Here is a 25,032-nt window from a genome sequence, read left to right as displayed (position 1 = left end):
AGTTATTCGTGGTTTTAAATCTCATTGTTAAATCATCAGTAAAGAACTAATTAAACCTATCCTGTTCTGTGTACAATATTCATGTAACGGCTACGTGCTTACATAAGTACCTAGTAGACGGGAGCAACGACTTAACGTACCTTCCGAAGCACGGATCATTTTACTTTCGGACAATCAGGTGATCAGCCTGTAACGTCCCAACCAAAGGCCTTATAAACAGATTTTTGTGATATGTCCCCACCGGAATACGAACCCGGACCCTCCGCATCCCATCGCTCAACCACTGGACCACATAGGCCAAGAAGGTTCTAAGACATAATTAAAGGATCCTGGGACGCAAGACCTCCGAGTTAGGGCTTGTTTGATCTGTCTTGATGGATACTCGGACGTGAATAGCCTCACGGATCAAGGGCAACGCGCGCCAATAAAGTAGGCATTACGAACAGATACTAGGTATTTCTTTGAGTTGATAGGTATCAAGTGAAGTTTCCTGTCGCCAAATTCATAAAAAAAATAGATTTTTTTCAGTCCCATATTGTGTTTTAAGCTGCATAGAACGCACATTTAAAATAAACAAATAAAAATTACTAATTATTAAATTTTATCAATGTCATCAATAATAATAATAACGTATCTACAACTTCAGCTATGCGCAGGTGAATAGCCGGCGCACGGGTCAAGGGCAACGCTCGCCAATAAAGTAGGCATACGAACAGATACTATTTCTTTCTCTGTCACTTGCACCATAAACATACTTCTCTCTCTCTCTCTAGTCGTCGGCTCGACTCGGCCGCGGCCAGTGCGTCGTCGGCGCCCTTAGTCGGCGCCTTTGATGCTTTGCGCTAACGCCGCCGCCGCGCGCTTCCGCTCAGTCGAAACTAAGCTTGACCCGAATCGCGTGATGTTTTTCGAGGATATTTTTTTCGTGTTTGTGAGTGTTTGTTTCATTCTGTAAATGAGTAGTGTCGACTATGATGATAGATCATAGACCATTTACTGCGCAAAAGTATGGAAGATTGTTGATGTTTATTAAAGCAGCAAGGTGTTGTGTTTGTGAGTGCGTGTGATACCTACCTACCGCGGAGGAAACGCGATGTTGCATACCTACGTGACGTGACATGTTCTAGGGTACCTACCTAGGTACTTCATCCGAAGGAATAACAATTAAGGTAAGGCAAGAGTAGGGTTTTTATTGTTAATAAGTTAGGAACGTTTTAATAACTGGTAGGTAGGTACCGTGCGTGAAAAATCGTGGCAGTAGGTGTTCTACTTTAACAAACAACATTTTTAAACGTTGAACCACTAAGCATCTAAATACAAGAGAATGAAAACTCCTACCTAGATATCAACATCGTATCACGCACGCGTAACGTAGCCGCGCGTAAGTTTAGCGTCTGTGTGGCGCGTTGTTCGACTTACATTGCGGCACAGTAAAAATTGAAAATCTTAATTAAACATTTGCGACAAGAAAAACACCCACCATCGTTTTTAGTACAATAAAATAGGCGTTCCATTTTTTTTTTCGTTACGATGTCACTAACACCCTGTATATGAGCTTATATTGATCTTGACTTACATAGTAATTATATTCATACATGTAAAAGTAGGAATCAAATTAGACTTGTATCCATGTATTGTCATTCATGTTATTCTTAGGTCAAATACTTCAATTTTTACTACTGTTTGTCTACCTAGTAGCATAATAATCTATTTATTTAGTAGAGTAATTATACAGGCTGTCCCGTAAAAATGGATCTAATGGAAGTGGAAGATAGTTCATCCAATTATTTAACACTTACCTATTTGATTAGAATTTAAAAAGTCATGCCAAGTTTTTTTTTAGTTTTTTAAGATTATTTCTAGCCTATTCACTATTTTTGGTGTTGGTGCTACAATTGATGACATTTTTTGCAGGGATTTTTTTAAATTAGGTATTAGAAAAAATCGACGCTTTCCTTATTTCAGAAGCAAATATCTTTGTAAGGACTACAGACGTAAAAGCTATTTTAGAAACCCAACAAAATTAAATTTGCATTCGAGCTTTTGTGTTTTGAAATTAAAATTAAAACTTTTCCAGCAAACAATCTACTGTATGGAAAAAAGAACGATGCATAAAATGACCTCAATTAGGTATAGTTATGCATAAAAAAACTGAACGGATTTGAAAAAAAAAAAAAAAATCTTGGCATCCCTAAAGACTTTTAGTTTTACATAATACCATGAACTATTTTCCACATCCGTTTGATCAATTATTTACGGGACACTCTGTATAATGTAAATGTATGAAAGTAGAACGAATACACAAAAACTGGGTAAAATCTGACTGTGTTTTGTATTTAGGTATGTTAATTTAATTACTGAATAATATATGTTCAGAAATTGTTGTTTTATATAGAATTAAATTTTTACGACTAAGACCAAAAATGTTAACCAGATTTTGTTTTAAGTGTACAGTTTATTTGTCGTCCCTAATTCTATAGAGTATATTATTTTTAATGTTTCTTTGATGCATTTTAATGTTACTCGGGCTGTGTGTGGATAGTAAATGCGTCTTTTAACTGAATTATATTAGCCTTAATTTGTTAGGTTGATGTGTCATTTACAGGCATATAATGTTAGCTCGGAATAGATCTTTTCAGATCTATAATAGAGTGGAAAAGTGTGTGTCATATTTTGAATATACTATTACCTAACAATTTTTATCTTTAACTGACTCAATTTTAACTATTCATATCGTTTTTGACTATTTATTAGATAGTTATGTAGAAATTTGTGCCACTATACGTCTTTATGTACATATTTAACTAATACGCGCGGGAAAGACTTGTAAAGTTGAATGGGACGATGGACAGAGCGCATAACTCGTGCCTTATTTCACGGGGTACCTCATAATAGTAACTAAGAACTTTATCAGCTATCGCTAATTTCGATAACTCATCCTTGTGTATTTCTGTGATCAAAATTGTCGAAGTGACCTGTGTAGCAGTAAGCATGTGACAGAATGATTGATTTTTGCTCATTGGAAAATTACAGAGTTTTGTTGATTGCTCATTGACATAACTACTAATATTCTTTACGTCTGTGTGATAGTAAAATCTAATTTCCTATGTGAAACTGGGGTGGTATATGTGTGGGATCAAGTTGTATGGCATAAATGCTAAAATAAATCCAATTTCTCGAGAAGTATTTCGTTTTATTATAAAATTGCCATATTATTATAATTACAAATACCTATCTCCTGAAATGTATGTTTAATAATAAGTGATCATGTTAAACCATCCTCCAAACTTTATTTTACGAATGCAGTATTTTCTGAATTCGTCGAATAAAAATATAAAGAGCGCGAAAGGTACCGACAGGAACCACCTGCAATTAAAAAAGACAATTCTGAAAATGTACCTTATTATTTATTAAAATGACGAATTAATTTATTAAAATAATTACCATCGAAGTCGTAGCGGATAAGTCCGAAAAAAATTATTAACCACTGGCGTGTAGCACAAAAAAATTGCGAGGGCTACCTCAAACACTAAACCCATGTTCAAAGCCTTGTTCTTCATACCTGGAAAAACGTGTAAAAATAACCAAACAGCCCGTTTTAAGTTTTTTTTTAATAATGTATGTGACGACGGTAAGTGACCTACCAAATGCCTATTCACTCTAGCCTTGAAGACTTAAGATTATAACGAGCGGGAAGAATAGACGACGGTAGACAGTTCTAGTCCTTTGCTGTTCGCATCAAAAAGGAAGAGGCAAAACGTTTAGTGCGGATTGGTGGTATATCCATAACAAGAAGTCTGGTTGTAAGTAGATGGAATGGAGTGGGTAGAATTAACTCCTGAAGTTTTTAGTTAAATTGTAGCCATTTGACGTTAAAAAAAAAACAAGAGCGATAATGATTAAAGGAGATCATCGGATTTCGGCCCAGAAGTCAAAGTGCCGGCCAAAAAATAATTTTGCTATATTCCGTTAGACCTTATCCGTCTGAGTATTTATTACTATAGCACCAAAGCTGTAGGGTCAATATCTTCGGTTTTATTCGAATTAAAAGAACTGTATTTTTCATACATTTTTGGTGAAAATGTAAAGTGCCGGCCAAGTAACAATAATGGTATATATCCTTAGAACTTATCCATCTGAGCATTTATTACTATGGCACCAAAGCTGTAGGGTCAATATCTTTGGTTTTATTCGAATTAAAAAATATACTTGTATTTTTCATACATTTTGGTGAAAATCTGAAGTGCCGGCTAAGAAACAATATTGGTATATCCCGTTAAAACTTATCCGTTTGACCATTTATTATTATGGCACCATACGTCTATGACCATTATTTTGGCTTTTATTGGACTTTACGTTTTAGTTTCTAAGTGAAAAGTGCCGGTCAGCAAAAACACATGTCAAAACTATCGAGAAGATACCTGTAAACATTATTCACTATGACAATAAACGTGTATGACCATTAGTTTGGCTGTTGTTGGATTTTTAAAATCTCGATCCTTGATTTATTTTGTTATAAAATAAAATATGACAGGCGCGTTATTTAAAGGATCGTCAGAATGTTTATTATTATGACATTAAACGTTTATGACCACTATTTTGAACTCAATTAGATTTCTCAAAAATCTGGAGTTTTCATAGATACCTACACTTTGGCGAAATAAGTTTTATCTGGCGATAATGCAGGTAAAGGCGTAATATCGTGGTCGTCTTTGGACACATTTTTATTAATCAAAAATAGGTTTTCGTTTGGCCGCTTTAGAAGCTTATTTTTTTTTTTAAGAAAAGTGAGGTACGATGCTATGTCGGCCGAGTAGCACCAGGACATTGTGATCGGCATACATGCAAAGTACAACTGCCCGACTCCTGTCTTCCCTAACAGCTACTTCAGACGTCATGCCAAAAGACGAGTTTCGTCACTAGATGGCAAGCTTATCTTTGGAGGGTGGTAACCATCTACGGTCAAGATGAATCAATACCATAATTCGACCTAAACTTAGGCCGTAACGTTGAGTCGAATGCAAAAACTACAGCCAACGTCATATCTAAAATCAGATAGTATTAATATAGAAGTTCACCTAACAACACACAAAACAAAAACACAAAGTATTTATCTGACTAATAACTAGTCATAGGGAAAGCTCTGCTCATTGTCATTGTTAAAATGTATATAAAAAAAGTTTTTTTAAAAAAGTCTAATAAAAGCCAAAGTCGATATTTGGTAATATAGTAAAAAATACGTTTCAAGTCGTTTACCAAAAGATTTGACTTATTTTGTTTCGCTGGCTGACATTTTCCCATTTGAACCAAAATGGAAAGAGAGACGAATAAAAGTCAAAATAATGGTCAAAAATGTTTTGCGCCAGATTATTAAATGTTCTGAGTCTGTTCTGAGTTCTGGGTCCTTTGTAATCCGCCGTACCGCAAGTTTTGCCTAAAGTGCTTTTTTTAAACAAAACAAAAAAGAAATCAAGATTTTTAAAATACAATAAAAGGCAAACTAATGGTCATACACGTTTGGCGCTATAGAAAAAAATGTTAACAGGCATCTACTCGATACTCTCAACATGGTATTTTTGGTGGTCGGCACTTTTCACATTTGAACTAAAACGTAAATTCCAATAAAAGTCAAAATAATGGTCATAGATATTTGGTGTCATATTAAAAAATATTAAGAAGCAACTATTAGACAGATTTGACGTATTTAATTCGATGGCCGGCATTTTAACATATTAACCAAAACGGAAAGTCCAATAAACGTCAAAATAATGGTCATAGAAGTTTGGCGCCATACTAATAAATGTTCTAACGGTCCTTTGTAATACGCCTGTATCCCTTTTATTCCCAACGGACATATTTTTTTTTTTACAAAATGTATGAAAAATCGAGATTTTTAAAATCCAATTAAAGCCAAACTAATGGTCATACACGTTTGGTGTCATAGTAAAAAATGTTCACAGCAATGTACTCGAAAGGTTCGACACATTTTTTTTCTCTGGCCGGCACTTTCGAATTTGGGCCGGCCAAAGTATGGAGAGCCGATGATCTCCTTTGCTGTATTTTTAACAGACTCCAAAAAGAGGTTTTAATTTCTACGCGTATTTACTTTCAGTTCAGAAGTCAAAAAAAAAGCATCTTATTACTTTCTTGTTCGGAGAACGCGTGTCTTATATCGTAGTGTCACGGGTTTGAATCCCGGCTCTGGCTCAAACCACTGAAGTCGACTTTATGAGATTAAATTCATGTTTGGATCATAGGTAACTGATATCATGTGGTTTCCAAGATTTTTGCCCGGTTAATGGCAATAGGCTCGCCCCCTGTTACATAGGATTTAAACATTGCCCGCGAGGAGTGGGCGCACAGGCGTGATGCTTTGTTGTATTGTTTTATTACCTAGATAACGTACGGGACGTCTTAAGAGCTTTTAAATCTTTAGAAATCAAAAAGACTGCAGATCTTCATGGTCTCTCTGTTAAAGTCATTAACTCCGTGATTGATTGCATAGCTCCCTATCTATCATGTATATTTAATAAATGTGTAGACAATGGTGTGTTTCCAGATTTAATGAAGCACAGTAAAGTCATTCCATTGTTTAAAGCTGGTAGTACTTCTGACCCTACTAATTTTAGACCAATATCTATACTACCCACGCTTAGTAAAATATTTGAAAAAATTTTATTACTGCAATTACTTCAACATTTCAATTTAAACAATTTAATGTCTAATAAACAATTTGGTTTCACAAAGGGTCGCTCAACAACCGATGCTGGTGTTGAGTTAATAAATCATGTTTTTCAGGCTTGGGAGGAGTCCAAAGATGCTATTGGTGTCTTTTGTGACCTTTCCAAAGCCTTCGATTGCGTTTGTCATGATATCTTGATCGCGAAACTTCGTCACTATGGAATAACTGATAATGCCATCGCTCTTTTGGAGTCATACCTTAGTGGCCGCGTTCAGAGGGTTGATGTGCATGGCTCCAGATCGTGTGGATCTAACGTCACTATAGGCGTCCCGCAGGGCTCAATTCTAGGTCCATTTCTATTCCTAGTTTACATAAACGACCTACCTAGTCTTGTAAAACATGAGGTGGTGCTGTTTGCAGATGATACCTCCTTACTTTTTAAAGTAAAGAGACGACAAGATTCCTTTGACGATGTAAACAACGCCATTTCAGAGGTAGTGGATTGGTTTACTGTAAACAACCTGCTACTTAATGAAAATAAAACAAAATATGTTTATTTTACGTTATCGAATGTTAGTAGGCCCCTCGATTCTATTATTGTAAAAAATAAGGAATTGGACCTCACGGATACTGCTGTATTTTTGGGAATTACTTTGGACGCTAAGTTGCAATGGAGTCCTCATATTGATAAGTTGTCCAAAAGGCTCAGCTCAGCAGCATTCGCGGTCAAAAAAATTCGTTTAATAACCGATGTAGAAACCGCGCGATTAGTTTATTTTGCCTACTTCCACAGTCTAATGTCGTACGGCATCTTGCTGTGGGGTCATGCTGCAGATATGAACAGCATTTTTGTTCTGCAAAAGCGAGCCATTCGGGCGATTTACAAATTGGGACCCAAGATGTCACTTAGAAATAAATTTAAAGAAATTAATATTTTAACTTTGGCATCACAATATATCTTTGAAAACTTAATATATGTAAAAAAACATATAGGATTATTTGCAAAAAATAGCGATCGGCACATTGTTAATACCAGGAACAAAAATAAACTTGCTTTACAAGTCAGTCGATTACATAAGATTACTAAATCTTTTAAGGGGCAATGTATACGTTTTTACAATAAGATTCCCATTGACATTCAGAATTTGCCTTTCAACTGTTTTAAGACAGTAGTTAAACAAAAACTTTACAAAAAAGGTTATTATAAAGTTAGTGATTATTTAGAAGATATGAATGCATGGGATTAACTGTCTGAGAACTGATATTAGGCAGCTAAATTACTCAATTGTATACCAATATTTTATGTTTTATGTTTTTTTTTATTTTTTTAAAGAACGTCTAGGGCCCTGTGCCGAGGTTTTTCTTGCAGCTTCTTTTCCCCGGCTATACAGGTTGTGAGAAGCTGCAGTAGTTTTAGGCGGATGAGACGTTCGTTATGTAAAATTGACGATTCAAAGTGTAACTATGTTACCTACTGAATAAAGATATTTTTGAATTTGAATTTGAATTTGATAAGAAGGTAGATAAATTCCGTATACACTCACCGACGTGGAAGAGCGAGTTGTACCTAGTTTTGCAGACGATGCCATTCATCACTTGAGTGACGACTACGGCCACGAAGTAGGTGGCCTGTGCCGCGCGCTCCAGTAGTTTGCGGTCAGCGTACGTCCACTCCTGCCCGAGGGAGTCCTCCAGGTCGCTCACCGCTTCGTTGTCCCAGGCCTGCCTTATACCTGCCCTCACGGCACGGCAACCGCACCGCGAATTATATCGACAGTTTTGACCAATAGCTGTACGATGTTGGTCCACGTAAATCTATTAGAGTCTATTGGTCGAAACTCTCGATATAATTCGCGCCACGCGTGGCGGGGTTGCCATGCAGAGCCTCACACACTGGGGGTACAAGTTAGTTCGCTAATTAAATATACAGACTTTTCAGGGTACAGTTAGTGTGGGTAGTGGTCACTTACGAGTATAATAGGGCACTGACGGTATAATGTGCAACACATAATTTATAGTGACTGTTTTTAAATTGGGCTTGTTCAGTTGTTGTTACTGAAAGTGTATGTACCTGTCTACCTACTTTCATCAAATATTACTTGTAGCTTTATTTTTTTCACTTATTTGTTTTGGAAGTAAGAAGTTAATACCGTTATCAGAGTTATTTACTGTAACAACTCACGCCCGTAATTTTTAAAAAGGTGGGTTGAGCTGTCTAGGTACAATGCAGCAAGTTTTGATGTTGGCGTCATGCATGAGATAGGTCGGACTAATGTAACGCATGTTGGCAGGTTACCAACCAATCGCCTAGAAATAAGTTCACCATTGTTACTTACCAAATAGCTTCTCTGGATAGAATCCGTGTTCGGCCATGACGACGAAGTAGGCGAACATTCCAGCGGCGAACTCGATGAGTCCTATATGCCCGTAGACCAGGCAGAGCATGCGCGAAGAGACGAGCGGGTCATGCACGCGCGGCGGACGCGCCATGACGTCACGCTCCGCGCCCTCGTGCGCCAGCGCCACCGCCGGCCACATATCCGTGCCCAGGTCCACGCACAGGATTGTCATTACTCCTACAAAGTAGGTACTGTATACCTAATTTAAAATACTAATTCGAACGGTAAAAAATGGTTTCATGAAGTTGATCCCGTTTTTAGAATACAACCGTCTGTTTTTTCAGGTGGGGGTTCCTATTTCGTAAAAGTGGAATTAGGCGTCATCTAGATGCTCACTTGTTTTGACTTTTTTCAGCGTAGCTTTCATGGTGTGCGTAATATTACCCTGTTGGTTTTCACGATAATTTCGTCTACATTGGAATTGTACGAAATTCTCATTTTAAATATCACTAACCCAACGGCAATGGAATAGAGAATAATATAAACATCAGCACAGGTATAATTTCTGGTACGTTCGAGATCAGGATGTAGCAGACAGACTTCTTTAGATTATCGAATATCTTTCGCCCTTCTTCTATTCCTGTCACGATGGTCGCAAAGTTGTCATCTAGTAGGATTATGTCTGCTGTCTGCTTCGACACCTGTGAAGCAGATCTTATTGTAAGTTACAGCAGAAAACTCTGTAAGACTAAAATAAATCCAGTCAAGTATGATACAACTCGCGTACCAAGGTTTACTAAGGAGGCTATGACTTTGCCATTGAGAAACTGTTGTCTCCATACATCGACAGGTCGCGATTAGTTTACTGACTGCAAATAAGTTTATAATAACAAAAACATTTTTTTTGTGATCGAGCAACAAATGTACTATTCATTTGGAAAACCTTCCTCGATCAAGTGATCTAATAAGAGTTCTGTTCGGAACTCTAAAAGTCTAACTCTAAAAGTCAAGACAGAAAAAGTTATAATGTTTTATGGTTTTGTCGTTCTGTAGGTTGGCTGTCCAATCATCCCTTTCTCGTTACGGGCGATTCTGAAGAGATTCCTTTGTGGTTGCTACGATACACTTTTAGTTAAAAACGGACTTTAAATAGAAATTGATGACGCACTGAACATATTTATTGCGACCTCAAGTTACCCTCTCTCGGCACTGTCAATGAGGCGTGATTAATGGACACGGCTGGCCTAAATTTATCTACTTAATTTCACTGGAATATTTGAATTTCTCCTTCATAACATTTTCAGTTTCTCGATTTACATGCCTTTCTGACTGATTAGAAACAGGCGAATTTAATCTCATTGATTCTATTTCGCATTTCCGAATACAAAGAAAGAAAATTTCCATGTTCATCAATAGGGCATTAGACTGGCTCAAAGATAAATTGTACCTACCTATTTACTTTATTGTTTTGTTTTTCATTTGCACGCACTCTACTAAACCTATCTCAAAATCAATGCATTGACTGTAATTTCAATATTTTTATTATAAGTCATATAATTTGCATACTCTATATTGCATCCGCAGTAGAGCAGCGTGATGGATGATGCTCTTTATATGTTATATTTATAACAAAACATAAGCTCACAACAAAACTATATCCTAATTGGGGTAATCAGAGGATTAAAAACAAACAAGGGATTTGGAGGAGGATTGATGTCCAATAATTATTAGTAGTTGTCGTACCGGGGAGCCAGTAATGCCCATAGAGATCCCGATATCAGCGCGTCGCAGCGCGGGGGCATCGTTGACCCCGTCGCCCGTCACCGCTACCACTCCGCGCAGGCGCTGGCATGCCTCCACTATTTGCAGCTTTTGAGTAGGAGACGTTCGAGCAAACACTAAGGAATTCATTAGAATTTAATGTCGGTCGTAATAATTTAACACACCTAATGTCATTACAATCCATCTTAGGCCCATCCGGCGCCTACCAAGAGCGGAGACAAGCTATTTAATTTTTTATTTTAATTGTTGGTATTGGTTGTTTTTTGGTTGATTGTATTTTAGTAACATGTAGCCGTCGGATGATTTTGATAACGAAGTTCCGCATAAATTATTATTTTGCGCTTGATATTAATATAAATGATAAAAATCATATTTGGTTATCGTTTTAATTAAGTGCCGGACCAAAAGCTTTTTTGTATTGCGAATAACCAAGATTCTTATCGATTTACTTTGAACCTTTCATTGTTAATTTTACGTGATCATGTCTTACGAAATGATGTAGGTAAACCATTGTACTCTATTACCAATCTCATGATGTTTCTCGAGGGTCCAGTGGAGGAGGTCAGGGTTCATGTTGCGCAGGTCGGTGCCGGTGACCGCGTGGCACTTGTCCGAGGTGGCGATGCCGACCTCGTGTGCGATGGCGCGCGCCGTCGCGGGGTGGTCACCGGTTACCATCATCACTCGGACGCCGGCAGCTCGCACGCGCTCTATAGCCTTCTGGACCTATAGTCGATCATTCCCCGGGATAAATTACGGGTCATTTATTTTCCTTTATGATACAAGACATTTTGTCGAGTGTTAAAATAATATCGCTGCGCGTCCACTTGAGCGAAATCGGACTGGCCGGAGCTTCAGCATTTACGAATTGCTATGAGTTGTCATAGCAACTCCCGGTGCGGATTTCGATCTAGTGAACGCATCGTAGGTTGAAATCCTGATGTCGCTCCTTCTGCTCCGATCCCATTTTTTAAAAGCTATTTTTTGACGTGACTTGCCGCACATTTGCGGCTTTAGACGACTTGGTCGGAATTTGTAAAAGCGGACATCTTTATTATGATAATAAAAACTATAGATTAGGTACGTACCTCCTTTCTAGGTGGATCCATCAATCCAATAAGACCGAGTAGACGCATGTTTACTACTGGGAAATTTACGTTTTCGGAATCGAATTCGAAGCCCAATGGAAATTCGCTTGTACTAAGTTCTAGGTCTGCGAAAGCTAAGACTCTTTCTCCTGGAATATTAGAAAATTATACATCCAGAGACATTGATAACACTTTCGTGAAATTGGGTCGTGTATTAGGTTCAAGATAAATTATGAAATTCTGATTACTAAAGAAAGATCTAAAACTAACGAAGAACATTTTCTTTTTTTATTTATCTTATTGATGAATTTTAATCTAGAAAAACGTATAAATAAGTCCAATATTTTATTACGTTTTTCTATGACGTCACTGGGCTTTTTCATACAAATTCGTGTTTTGACGTTTAGTAAAAAGTAACTGATTTGACTAGTTGGAAATTAGACTATTGTCGAGCAAAGACATCTTATACCTGCACAGGTAAATGAGACCTGAAAAATGCGAATACAATGCCAGCATTTTAGCACTGATGACTTGTGGCTCTTGTGGTTCATTATTTTAAATTACCAATACCGTTTAAGTACCATACACGGCGATACTATTTCGTTGGTCTAACAAAAGCTCTGTAAAGTGAGGGTACTTAGTTTATCATACAATAGATGTACATCTGACTACTACTCCATTTGGCATATAAGGTAGTCGTGAGGTTGTGTTATGTGCTATTAAAATTATCTATCACGTTTACCTGTAACGGCAAGGTCTTCAACAGCCTTTTCAATGGAAGTTTTCATATCCTTAGAGAGGTTTATAGTTTTATTATTATACGTAATGGTGCTGCTACGTCCGATTATGCTCTCCGGCGCCCCTTTCATCACGACAATGTGTCTTGATGATGCCGTGTCTAAATGGACGCTCACCTGGACAAGGACTCAATTTTACTTCATATTTATCAATGCTTTATTCTATGCTGGACTCTTCTTTTTTCGAGTCGATGGCAGACTTATACAGGGTGACATCGTAACGAAAACTTTGAGAGATGATTCAGGCCATGGTTCTGAGTTGATATCAAGTGGAATTTTCCGACGCAAAAACACAAAAAAATCAGAATCATCCCTCAAAGTTTTAGTTACTATATAGTACCCTCGCAGTATTTGGCTACGGAAATGGCATTGTTAGCCAGCATCAAGCCCTCCCCCGTGTAATTTGCAGTGTTCCTTGTTATAAGGAGCCGTTCCTCACTCACACTCCAAGTTGGAATTTCCTATGAATCTCCACCTGGAAAATACTATTAACTACTAGACTAGTGGTATACTGGACTGGAAATGAATAAATAAATTCAATCAAGTGGGAATTGGACTAGTGCACCAAGAGGGTGCCGTACCAGCATACAAAAGTTGAACTGAACTGATGGGCTAGGATGGGCTAAATAAGGCAGCTCGATGACTCGTTATAAAATATTTAGAAGACATTTCGAATTCCTGCGGTTGGCATAGTTTTAATAACTTACCTGATACTTGTTAATTGAATTGAAAGGTATTTCAGCGACCTTCGGGAATTGGGCTCTAATTGTTATAGGGTCATAGTATTCTCGCAAGAAATTCAAAATGGCCGTTTCGGATGCGTCTCCTCTAACTTTACCGTTGTTGTCCACTGTGGCATTACTACATAACGACCCGCACACTTGTAAAGCTGTTAAAGCTGAAATAACATACATACATACATAAACTCACGCCCGTAATCCCTAATGGGGTGGGCAGAGCCACAAGTAATCAAAGACAACTTGCAGCCACTGTTGATACGAAGTCCAAAGATGGATATGATGAACCTTATGGTGATAAGGGATCAGCCTATCGCCCATAACATTAGTCCATCATGTTAGAGGACACAATCCCTCTGTCGGTTTTTACGACATGCCCGGGAAGAGAAGCAGCTGAACGTGTTCTATGTTTTTTATATGCTCCCAGAAAGCTGAAATAAACATCATTAAATAAGTATAATAATCAACTTCTTGAGTCACAAACTAAGTAGGTACGTGAATTTCATACCTACCTGGGCTCTTTTGTATACCTGTAAAATAAAAATTTTGTTTAATTAATATTGAGAAATAAAAAAAGAAAAACACACCTGATTAATAATTATTTATTTTCAATTTAGGATCTCCGATAACGTAAATTCATTTCAAATTCAAAAATCTTTATTCAGTAGGTAACATTGTTACACTTTGAATCGTCATTTTTTAAATAACGAACGTCTCATCCTTCTAAAACTATTATTCCTTATTCTATGCTAAAACTATTAACATTATTTTACTACATAATAAAATGACAGAGAACTCTTCTTATTGATATAGCTATTCTCTTTTAGTTCTGGCTTACGTTTCCTAAGTTTTTATCCTCTACATTCATATCTACATGGCAAATATGCAATTAAGTCGCATGACGCCAAAGAGAGAGAGAAAAAATCCTATATACTTAAAATCTAGTACCACTTTGGAACAGAAAAACAATAATTATAATTTTCTATATTGCATTTCTTTTTCGTAATGCTTACGGTCAAACTCAGAATCTGGGATCAGAAACTTTTGGTTGCAGAGCCAAATATGCCGCACTACCATTTTGTTCTCTGTGAGGGTACCAGTCTTGTCGGAACAGATCACTGTACACGCTCCCAGAGACTCTATAGCTTCGAGGTTCTTCACCAGACAGTTCTTTTTTACCATTTGCTGAGCAGTCAATGTTAAAGATGCCGTCACCGTCGGCTGTAGTCCTAGAAACATACAATAAATAATAATACATACATAAGAACCGCAACTCTCCGCTCCCCACCAGCGAATGAGCTAAGTTACGTCTCCCCCTCGGTCTTTTTTATTTAGACTTTAATCGTATGGGCGTCAGACATCATATACAACGCGCGCGGTACGATAATGTCTATGTGTAGTGTCTGTGTAAACGAGGTTTTTTTATATAAAGTGTTCGGGGTGTGCCTAGTACAACAAAGCTTATTAGTTTTCAAATTACACTTTTCATTCATTTCAGAAGAACTTCATATATTTGCTACATAGCGCAAATAGTCTTTACTGCTCCACTGCTATATGGGTAGCTAGAAAAAAGTTATCTGGAATGTGTTCTTTCGGCAATTAATTGAATATTTTAACCTCTGTACTAGAGTAGGTAGTTAAGCTCTTAATAACATTAATTAGTAAGTACCTATCATGTCGGGCTAACAGAAAGCTCGGTGAGGCGTAGGTACTTAGTTCAATTTGCGACTTCCCCAATTGGGATATAGTCGTGAGCTTATGTTAATTGGTACCTTCAGGAATATTAGCGACAACGATTCCGATGACGAACACTGTAGTCTGCATAAACGGGTAGCCAAGGATGAGGGATGCGCAGGCGATGAAGAAGCCCAGGCTAAGGGCCCAGATGGACATGCAGCGCATGAAGCGGCGGATCTCCTTCGACAGGGGCGAGGGGGCAGGCTCCAGGCGGGACGCTAAACCTGCTACTCGGCCTAGAGCTGTCAGATCTCCACAGCACAGTACCACGCCTAAAACACAAACTTGATTCTGTCTTCCTTTATTTAGTAGAGAAAAGCAATAAATTAGGAATTTCTACTTTAGGTAGGCCATTCATTTTCTATCTATAAACTTTTGTCACCTAGCTTTTTTCTCAACGTGGAAACTTTAAAATAAACAGAAATCAGTATCATTTATTCAACGTAATTATTATCATGGATAAACTTGTTATGAAATGTCAAGAAACTGCAACAGCAACACATCTTTTAAATCAATGAGGGTACATTACAAGTTATTTAATAACTAGAGGAACACATTCAATACCAGGCATTTTCCATTTTCAAACCTTTTCCATTTCGTTAGAAGTTAACTAGTTGTTTGTAATATTTACAAGTCATTTTATACGGTTATTTACATATTTACCTCGCGCCCAACCTTCGACACACAGGGTAGAGAAGAATGCAACATTTTGCGATTCCAGTAAGTTGGGACATCCATCCATATTTCCACGAGGTACCGCAATACTTTCTCCAGTCAGGGATGAATTGTCTACCTGTATAACATTATCTCTTTATCAATTGTCTATACTGTGTAATAATTCTGCCTCGTATATAGTCTAGGTACTTAATCGTCCGTAGTACGTATTAGTACCGAGTTAGTGTTGGTGAACATTTTCCGAAGTTGTGATCAGGTTTGTCTAAATCGGGGAAACCTACGATTCACTTTGACCAACACTTTCGCAAAAGTCTCGTTCGATGGCAGATTTCATCATGAGCAAATGAGGTAGTCAATGCAGGAAAACCGGCTTAAGGGAGAAGTCCGAACTCTACGATTTTGACGCTTTCTCTCTTCGACTGCTTATACAAGGTCTGAATTTTTTAACCCCCTAGTTTAATTATCTTTTTAACTCTTTAAGATAATATATAAAAAAAAAAGATTCAAAAGATGTGTTAGGCAACGCACTTTAAATCCTTTGCTTTCTATAATGCGTATGTCTGCGGGCACAATGTCGCCAGATTTGACTATAACGATGTCTCCTTTCACCAGGTCGGAGACAGGCAGCTCTGCGTGCAGTACGCCGTCTCTCATGCAGGTAGCGTACGTTGGTATCATTTTGTTGAATGACTTCATGATCTGTAATGTTTATAAGGTAGCTAACTGTAGAATCTGGGGTTATTCAAAATGTTTGTAGACATCGTCTACAGGTAATACAAAATCGTTTCATGCTGAAAGCTACGGGAGCTTCGTAGTTCCTTCGCAATGAAAATCTGCACATTGACCTAGGTCTGCCAACCATTGCCCAATGGCTCAAATTAGCTTCAAAAAGTTTTTTCGATTCTGCTCCACACCACCCAAATCCCCTGGTTGTTGCGGCTTCCGAATACATCCCGCTTAGGGACGGTACTGAAAAGTATCAGCGTCCGAAGGACGTAATATACGATCCCGACGACCCGATTACACTAGCCATAGAGGCAGCCAATCAGCTCGCGACACCAAACACTTCAGGACCCCGATACCGACCCCGCCGGCGTGGTCGACGATTTCCCTCAATCAGCGCTTATCGCTATCGACCCACTGGGGTCGAATAATTCTTTCAAATATTTTTCCTGTCAGACGACGCCCTGAGCCGAGGTACGTGCACAACTGGGCACCCTCAGGCCTGTTGTCTTAAACGTTGTACAGGGTGAGAGCCTTCAGCGCTCCCCATTCGTCAGGACAAGTAGTTAATGCCATCTGTGGCAAATCTACAATAGGTAAGTCACGTCAAAAAGGGGTGTGTTCATAATGTATTCCTATTCAAGTAACAAGCATTACCTGTGAACTTTTATAGTTTTGGCAAAAGCTATAACTGCCACATAACAGATCAACAAGTATAAGTACGCATCCAAGGTAGAGATTGTCCAGGCTAGCGTTTGGTTTGGCAGAACTTTCTATCATAAACGCCACCAGACATAGAAATGCACCCAGCCATATTAACACGGAGAAACCTGCACGAATATAATAAACTACGTTAGTATTTAGTGATCTTTGTAAAAAAAATACCCTACCCAATAGGTAGGTACATGTTATTTATACTTACATGATCATCGTAGGATTGGTTAATATATAAAAAAAATATAGGAATTGTTGCCAAAAGGCGTTATACTATTGTATGGCGCTTTCTTTCACAGCCCGATACGGTAGTAGCAATTAATTCGATTTTCAAAGGTTTTTAGCCAAGCATTTAACATCACAAAGATTTTTTTTCTCTTACCTTTTACGTCAGCCACAAGAATGCTTTAAAATGGTTTCATAGTTTGCTTAAAAAAAATAATTTGTTACACAGCAACCGTTAGATAATATTCCCCATATAAAAGACATCAACGAGGGCACTCATTGGACTCATATACATACTGTATAAGAGAACTGTTCTGTGATGAAAACTATGGTTTGTAAATTAGCACAAACCTTTAGGAATAATTAATTAAGTGTACCTGTACACATAGACTTCAATAGTAGCCGTGGCACACTGTACTGCGATGTAGGCGTTAATGTGTTGGGGCCGTAGTATGACAGCAGTTGTTGCGCCTTGTCACTTGATAAACCTTTCTCGGGATTGGTTTCAAGTAGCGTATAAAGTTCTTCTGTAAGAGTTTATGCAAAATATGTACAGTTAGAGGGTTCTGTGCTGTAGTATCATGAGTACGAGTGTAAATTGATATTAATATAAAACGAGTTGTAAACAACAGAAAAATAATCTTTGTACCTAACTGTACTTGTATAGATGCACTCAGATTATTATATATTTATCAATTGTGTAGATGCACTCAGATTATTAACCCTGTTAGAATTAATCCGCAGGTGCCTTCAGATAAGATTGTGAAGAACCGCGCAACTAGTCTAGTCTACCTATTATCTACTTACGAATATACTTTTTGGGGAACGTTAAAATCGTTAGAAAACAAGTTGTTTACTAACCACTTTTAGTATATCTGTGTAATGCAAAGACCAATGGTCTTTGGTGTAATGGGTACCGGGTGGTGTTATATAAGACGAACGCGCACCCAGACGCGCCACAGGAGCCACATGCGTCGAAGTTATCGGATTTTATAAATCTTTGTATGAAATCGTATATTATAAATAAAGCTTTTGGAAACAGACTTACTTAGAGGAATTAAATGCGTTTTAGTTTTGATCTCTTGTTTAAGTATAGACAGCCTTGTGCTGCTTAGATTTTTGCCTCGCAACCTTCTCTCATTATTAGGTCGAAACAGATCAGAGATAGAAGAAATACTCGAGGCCTTTGACTTCATTTTCGTCGCAATATTTAAAGATTATTTTATTACATCTACATTATACAGAAATCGAGTAGGCTGTTTTAAAATGAAACATTATGGAGCCTATATACGTAGCTTCGTGTGTGTCTGGCTTTGGATATGACTTAAGTGTTTGTACATTTTCAAGTGATTTATGTTTTGTTGTGCTCATGAATACACAACAATATTAAAAACGTGTGCGACGCGTACGTACTCAGTAGGTAATTACAAAAAAAAAGCTTAAGTAAATGCCAATACCTTATTATTTCCAAAATAGTATTATGTACATTTATACAATCTTACACATAATAAGAAATAAAATCCTCTCATAATCTCAACAAAATAATCACCTTTGCCCTGGCACCAACTGATAATAAGTTTGTTTATTGCAGTAGATAATATTTACAGCTTGCTATTTGTTTTAGCAATCCAAATTTTATGCAGTTCATCCATTTCCATTTCATTGGTTTTTGTAAGGGTGTCTTTCAGGTTCCTCCTCATAAGATTTTTGGTCACTGTGATGGATTCCTGTGGGAATTGAGACACTTCCATGATTTTGTCCCACACTTTGCTCTGAAGCTCTTCAGGTTTATACATATAGTTTATGAAACCACAGTCAAGTGCTTCTTTAGCTGACATCTTCTGGTTGTACATCAACATTGCAGCAGCCTTGAATGAAAGAAAATAATTAAAAAGGATTCTTAGGATTAGGTAGAGTAACTGTGTGCTATTAAGCTACTGACCTTCCTGTCTCCAATCAATCTTGGGAATGTGAATGTTGAACAACCTTCGGCCACAAGTCCTAACTTTGTGAATGGGGTGTAGAAAAAAGCCTGCAACAAAAAATATATTAATAATGGCCAGTATGTCTTTTAATTATTTTTTTATAAAAGTAGGTAATATGTCAGACAAACTTACATTTTCAGATGCAAACACCAGATCACAGAGCGCTAGTGTCGTAGCAGCCACACCAACAGCTGGCCCGTTTACTATGGCAACTAGTGTTTTAGGGAATGTAATAAATGCGTCAATGAACTTTTTCAGGATATCTAAAAAAGGCCCTTCCGTCGAGTCTCTGGGGGCAGAGAGATCATTTCCACTACTGTAGTAGTCCCCAGTCCCAGTCAATACCATCACTGATATGTCCGCATCGTTCGCAGCGTCATTAACAGTGTTGCCGATCTGTGGGGAATTCCCCAAACTGCGGGGAAAGCAAAGCTGATTGGGGAATGTGTGGGGAGAGCTTCAATTCGGGGAAAATGCGGGGATTTTAAGTATGAACACAAATACGCGATATTTAACATCAAATTTCTGCTAGTCTTGATTGATTTCCCTGATAGCCTTTTATTCCGTAAGTTGACGTCAGAATAATGGTCAAGTTGCCGTCCAACTACTGCCGTATATTGACGTCAAGTTTACAGCAGAATCTGGAGAGTAAAGTTTGACGGAAACTTGCGGTGAATTAACGTTAAGTATTATCTATTATCGCCGCCTAGTGGCAGAAATAAAAATCACATGGAATATGTCGCGACCTACCGGCAGAATTTAGCTTTCAAGTAGCTCTACCTAGCGGGAAAAAATACATTTTTTAATTTCTGTAAAAAATAAAAAAATAATGGTATTTGCTCTTCAACGTAACGAAAAATATAATAAGAAAATATAGATATTAAAAAGAACTTTACAGTGAATGTGACACTAGTGATATCTGACATACGTCAGAAATGCATTCTCACACAGACCGAACTTTACCTACATTTTTGGTTGTTTTATTTCTGTGGGGAATATGTGGGGAATTATCATTTTTCTTTCCCCAAACGTGGGGAATTTCGACAATGCGTTTGGGGATTTTAGCAAATTACTGTCGGCAACACTGGTCATTAAGTATCTTCGTTATCCGAAGATACATATTCACGTCAATGGCATTCTTCTTTTTGGGTTTATTATACTGTACAACCTTAATGGTACCCTGACGAGTTTCAATTATAGTTTCACTGTTATCCATCGCAAAATGTCTCCAATAACCAGATAAATGCCTTGCGAAGATTCGAAAATGATCACACTTTAGTTTAAAAGGCAACTTTAATGTTCTATTATAATATTATGAGTTAAAGTGAACTTTGTTACTTGCGAGTCCCTTATCATACCACTATTTATTTATCAGCTGATTGTCATTGTCACTGACCGATGATGTTTTTTTTGCAATGAAAAGGGGTAACAGTAAGTGTTGCAAGGTTTCCCTTGGTCTTTGTTTCCAGACTATTTTGTACAGTCGTGACAAGAGTAAACATCTTCGTTAGTAATGCGTTACTATCTATTTTAGTAGCGTAGTGCGATATTTGATATAGGTACTTGATCGGTGTAAAACATACTGGTTTGTAACTAGTTTCCAAAGACCGTTTCCTTTGAGTTTCTCCGTGTACGACGGGGTAAAATCTCAGGGTAAAATCGAGTGTGTATCGGAACATAATCTGAATGTCATTTGAATGTCAAGTTTGACATTATATTAGACATTTCTTGTAATTTTCCGGCTTTTTTATTGTAAATTGTTTTATTGACATTAAGGTATGGTGAAATTGCTTTTAAAGGTATTAGGAAAAACTAACATAAATTGTACAAGTAAATCGCTGATTTGTAATTATCTAAACTTACTGTCTCAGACAAAAACTATTAGTACAAGTCGCAAAATGTTTAAATCAGCTGTTTTTAACCTTCAAGAAGCAACGAAGGACCAAGTCGAGGAATTTTTAAATTCCTTCGACACTGTTTTGACTGACTGTGATGGTAAGTATTGTTGTATATTCTTTACACAAAGTTTTATGCATGTCCAAGTTTATACTGTACTTTTCATCACACTAATATTGCGTTAACATTCTAGTTACACAGTCCTGTGCCTTTCAGGTGTCCTTTGGATAGATAACAATGCCATACCCGGAGCGCCGGAAGCTATGAATTATTTCCGTAAATTAGGCAAGAAGATATTCTATGTCACAAACAATTCCACCAAGATTCGCAGTGAATTTGCTGCTAAGGCCCAACAGCTGGGTTTTGTGGCTACACCGGTAATTGATGAAATATAATTTATAATAGTATAGATTTTGTATATTTACTGTTTTACCACAAAGACTTAGATTATTTAGGTACTGCTAAAAATTATTTTATTGGATTACCAATGGATTTTTTTAAATATAATTCATATGTAGTTTAAAATGTACATTTTTCCAATTTACAGGAAGAAATCCTATCCACGGCGTATCTAGCAGCTCATTATCTGAAAGGTATTGGATTCACAAAGAAGGTTTATCTAATTGGATCAAATGGAATTGGAGATGAATTAAAAGCTGTTGGTATAAGACACTTGGGCATTGGAGTAAGTTAATGATGTAATACACAAATTATATTGATATTCTAATCAGTGAATTCATCTTATATAAGAAAACTCTATTAGTCCAAAATTTAAATAAAGTATGCTTACAATAATTGAATGTAAAATTTTGTAAATAAAAGCTGAGTACTTCTATCCCTAAGATTGTATGACATTGCAGGCTCTAAATAATGAAATATAAACTTAAAAATAAAAAGTTATTTTGAAAGTCATATATTTTAAATATACCCCCTCCGGTTGATTGAGGGGAGGCCTGTGCCCAGCAGTGGGACGTATATAGGCAGTTTATGTATATTTTAAATATACTTAATTATATGTTTCAGCCCGATCCAGTGAAGGTGGATTTTAAAAATTTAAAACCAACTGAGCAAGATCCAGAAGTAGGGGCCGTAGTGGTTGGTTTTGATGAACATATCAGCTATCCTAAATTCATGAAGGCAGCTTCTTATTTAGCCAATGAAGAATGTCTTTTCATTGCGACAAACACGGATGAAAGGTTCCCTAAAGGAGGGTCTATTGTTGTGCCTGGTACAGGCACGTTAGTAAGAGCTGTAGAGACTTGTTCTGAAAGAAAGGCTCTAGTGCTAGGCAAACCACACGCATATGTCAGGAAGTATCTGGAATCATGTGGCTTGGACCCTGCTAGAACACTGATGATTGGTGACAGGTATGTTATGAATCATGATTTTATAAAAAGAAGTCTTAAGTAATTTTTTTGTTTTGCCACTCAAGAATCTCTGACATTATTACATATTTGTTTATCAGTTAATATAATTTAGTATTTTTTATCTAAAATTACTAAACAAACTGAATTTTATTTCAGATGTAACACAGACATCGAACTAGGTGTGCGTTGTGGCTTCCAAACACTCCTGGTACTCACTGGTGTCACTAGTGCAAAGGATTTAGAAAAATTGCGTAATGAGAAGAAGCCTCCACTGCCTGACGTAGTTCTACCAAAGTTAGGTGATATAGTTGAGCTTGCAAAGTCATAGTACAATTTACTACTATTAGTATCATATTTTATATTATATAACTAATTAAAGAATTAGCGCAATTTGTAGAGCAATTGTATTGTGATAATGCCAATTAAGAGTTATTCAAGTGTTTGTATTTACACCTTTAATTTATTTTTATTTGTATTCGAATCAAAAGCTAAGAGAATTAGTGCTGGCAGATAGAATGGCATTTAGAATCATCTGTGTGTGTACTTAAAACAGACCTCGCAGTTTAGGGTAAGTACACGGTTACATATAATTAGGTATTTGTAATTTTATACATATATTATGTACTCTTTGATACTTGCCACAACTAATTCAATTATTATAATAGTACATAACGCGAAAGATGTTGGCAGCACGGAATAACATACTGGAACATCGATTATAATGACAATAAATTTAATTATATCTACGTAAGGATTAAAGAATGTACAAATATTTTTAAATAGGTTTTAATAGGTATTTCGTGTAACGGAAGTCCTCAAGTGGAGAGTGTACTGTTTTTTTAACAATTATATTTAATGTATTTTTATATTTTCGGTGTGAGATTGCATTTTGGGCGTTCCGTGTTGCCTTTTTTCATACTAATCAATACCTCAGTGAGCAGTATACTTACTACGTAATGAAGATATTATGCACTAAGTATTTGTACCTAATAGTCATCACTTGCTTTGAAGTGGATGTTGTATCTCGTTTTAGGACAATATACAATCGGAATTGTCAACATTGTTGTAGAGACAGCTTTTAATAAAAACACATGTTTATAAATGTATTTTATCTGGTTCTATAATGTTCCCGAAGGATAGAACAAAGAATAACACTGAGCATAGAATGGTGACGCTCCGCCCCGCACCAAATTAGTATCGAACGCCCAGCTAGATTTATCTCACCCCCTCTGAGTCTCTTATTTTTAAATGGCCGTAAGCGTAGGAGTAAGGGAGAGCGCGAATGATCTGTTTCGCACGCACTTACGTGGTAAGGGGCACATGGTAAGAATGAGATTTTTGTAAGGAGTGCCGAAAGTTTGTAATAATAAGGTTTAAGTAAATTCATCCAAAAGACAGAAAGTTCATTAATGGCCTATGATCCTTTTTTAAGGGTTAACTTATAGTAGGTGATCTCAAGTTATAGTAGTGTCACGGGTTCGAATTCCGGCTCGGCCTCTAAATCACTGAATTCAACTGAATGACTTTGACTACATGTTTAGATCATAGATAATTGATATCATGTCGTTTCCAAGATTTGTGCCCGATTAATGGCATTAGGCGCGCCCCCATTACTCGGGATTTAGTCATAACTATACACCTATATACTATACACCTCTGTCTACCCGCCTGTCGGGGATACATGCGTGATGGTATGTTATGTTGCTATATGGAAAACCAGACCGGACAATGGTGAGGAGTTTAGGGAGGCCAGAGGCAGAAGCACACCCCGGACACTTCATACAAAGAACCTCGTTTTACATAGACACTCACTACACATTGACATTATCGTAACGCGCATCTGTGTGTGTGACGTTTGACACCATACGATTTAAGACTAAACTATGTTCGACGGGGGTGAAGTAAACCTATCATGGACGCTGGTGGGGAGCGGAGAGTTGCCGTTCTATACGTAGTATTATTCCTTATTCTATGGCAAAAGTATTCAATGACAACTTTGTCTGGGTGGTTGAGTCACTCTTGATAATACGAAATACAGGTTAAATAAAGGTTGTGATAAGTAATCCAATCACTCAATCGGTGTTGTTGGGGGTTGGAGTCGTTCACTATTGTAAGTTTGCCCTCGAGACCCCTCTGGGCGGTAGACTTCGGCCGTAGCTGATTAGGTACCACTCTCCAGACAGAGCCTTGCTACCAAATTACTAAACTCGTGTTCCGGCAAGAAAAGACGAAATTCGTGTACTCTAGACAGAGAAGCTGCTAGGGGACAGAGGTCCGGCCAGTTG

The 25,032-nt window shown here is 37.4% G+C and overlaps 3 protein-coding genes across 3 annotated transcripts; 1 reads left to right on the top strand and 2 right to left on the bottom strand.

Annotated features, from left to right (window-relative positions):
* Positions 1-3,151: 3,151 nt before the first annotated feature.
* Positions 3,152-18,640, bottom strand: LOC126372662 (sodium/potassium-transporting ATPase subunit alpha-like). The gene is made up of 18 exons (XM_050018511.1): positions 18,631-18,640; positions 17,877-18,026; positions 17,218-17,390; positions 16,366-16,536; positions 15,826-15,955; positions 15,198-15,434; positions 14,439-14,654; positions 13,938-13,955; positions 13,396-13,586; positions 12,634-12,805; positions 11,892-12,040; positions 11,328-11,529; positions 10,765-10,919; positions 9,536-9,722; positions 9,019-9,258; positions 8,227-8,415; positions 3,445-3,562; positions 3,152-3,366 (listed from the first exon to the last, which is right to left on the bottom strand). The coding sequence occupies exons 1-18, from the start codon at positions 18,638-18,640 to the stop codon at positions 3,252-3,254; spliced, it is 2,823 nt and encodes a 940-aa protein (XP_049874468.1). The 3' UTR covers positions 3,152-3,251.
* A 303-nt stretch (positions 18,641-18,943) lies between these two features.
* On the bottom strand, positions 18,944-20,872 carry LOC126372375 (enoyl-CoA delta isomerase 2). Its single transcript, XM_050018083.1, has 4 exons — positions 20,580-20,872; positions 19,617-19,867; positions 19,442-19,531; positions 18,944-19,367 (listed from the first exon to the last, which is right to left on the bottom strand). Exons 1-4 carry the CDS (start codon positions 20,698-20,700, stop codon positions 19,101-19,103), a joined length of 729 nt encoding a protein of 242 aa, XP_049874040.1. The 5' UTR covers positions 20,701-20,872; the 3' UTR covers positions 18,944-19,100.
* Positions 20,873-21,182: 310 nt separating this feature from the next.
* Positions 21,183-23,849, top strand: LOC126372372 (glycerol-3-phosphate phosphatase). The gene is made up of 5 exons (XM_050018074.1): positions 21,183-21,479; positions 21,597-21,757; positions 21,928-22,065; positions 22,404-22,747; positions 22,904-23,849. The coding sequence occupies exons 1-5, from the start codon at positions 21,263-21,265 to the stop codon at positions 23,073-23,075; spliced, it is 1,032 nt and encodes a 343-aa protein (XP_049874031.1). The 5' UTR covers positions 21,183-21,262; the 3' UTR covers positions 23,076-23,849.
* The last annotated feature ends 1,183 nt before the right edge of the window (positions 23,850-25,032 follow it).

The sequence above is a fragment of the Pectinophora gossypiella genome, chromosome 14 (genome assembly GCF_024362695.1).
Source record: "Pectinophora gossypiella chromosome 14, ilPecGoss1.1, whole genome shotgun sequence".
Classification (NCBI taxonomy): domain Eukaryota; kingdom Metazoa; phylum Arthropoda; class Insecta; order Lepidoptera; family Gelechiidae; genus Pectinophora; species Pectinophora gossypiella.
This window is presented reverse-complemented; position numbering and strand designations above follow the sequence as displayed.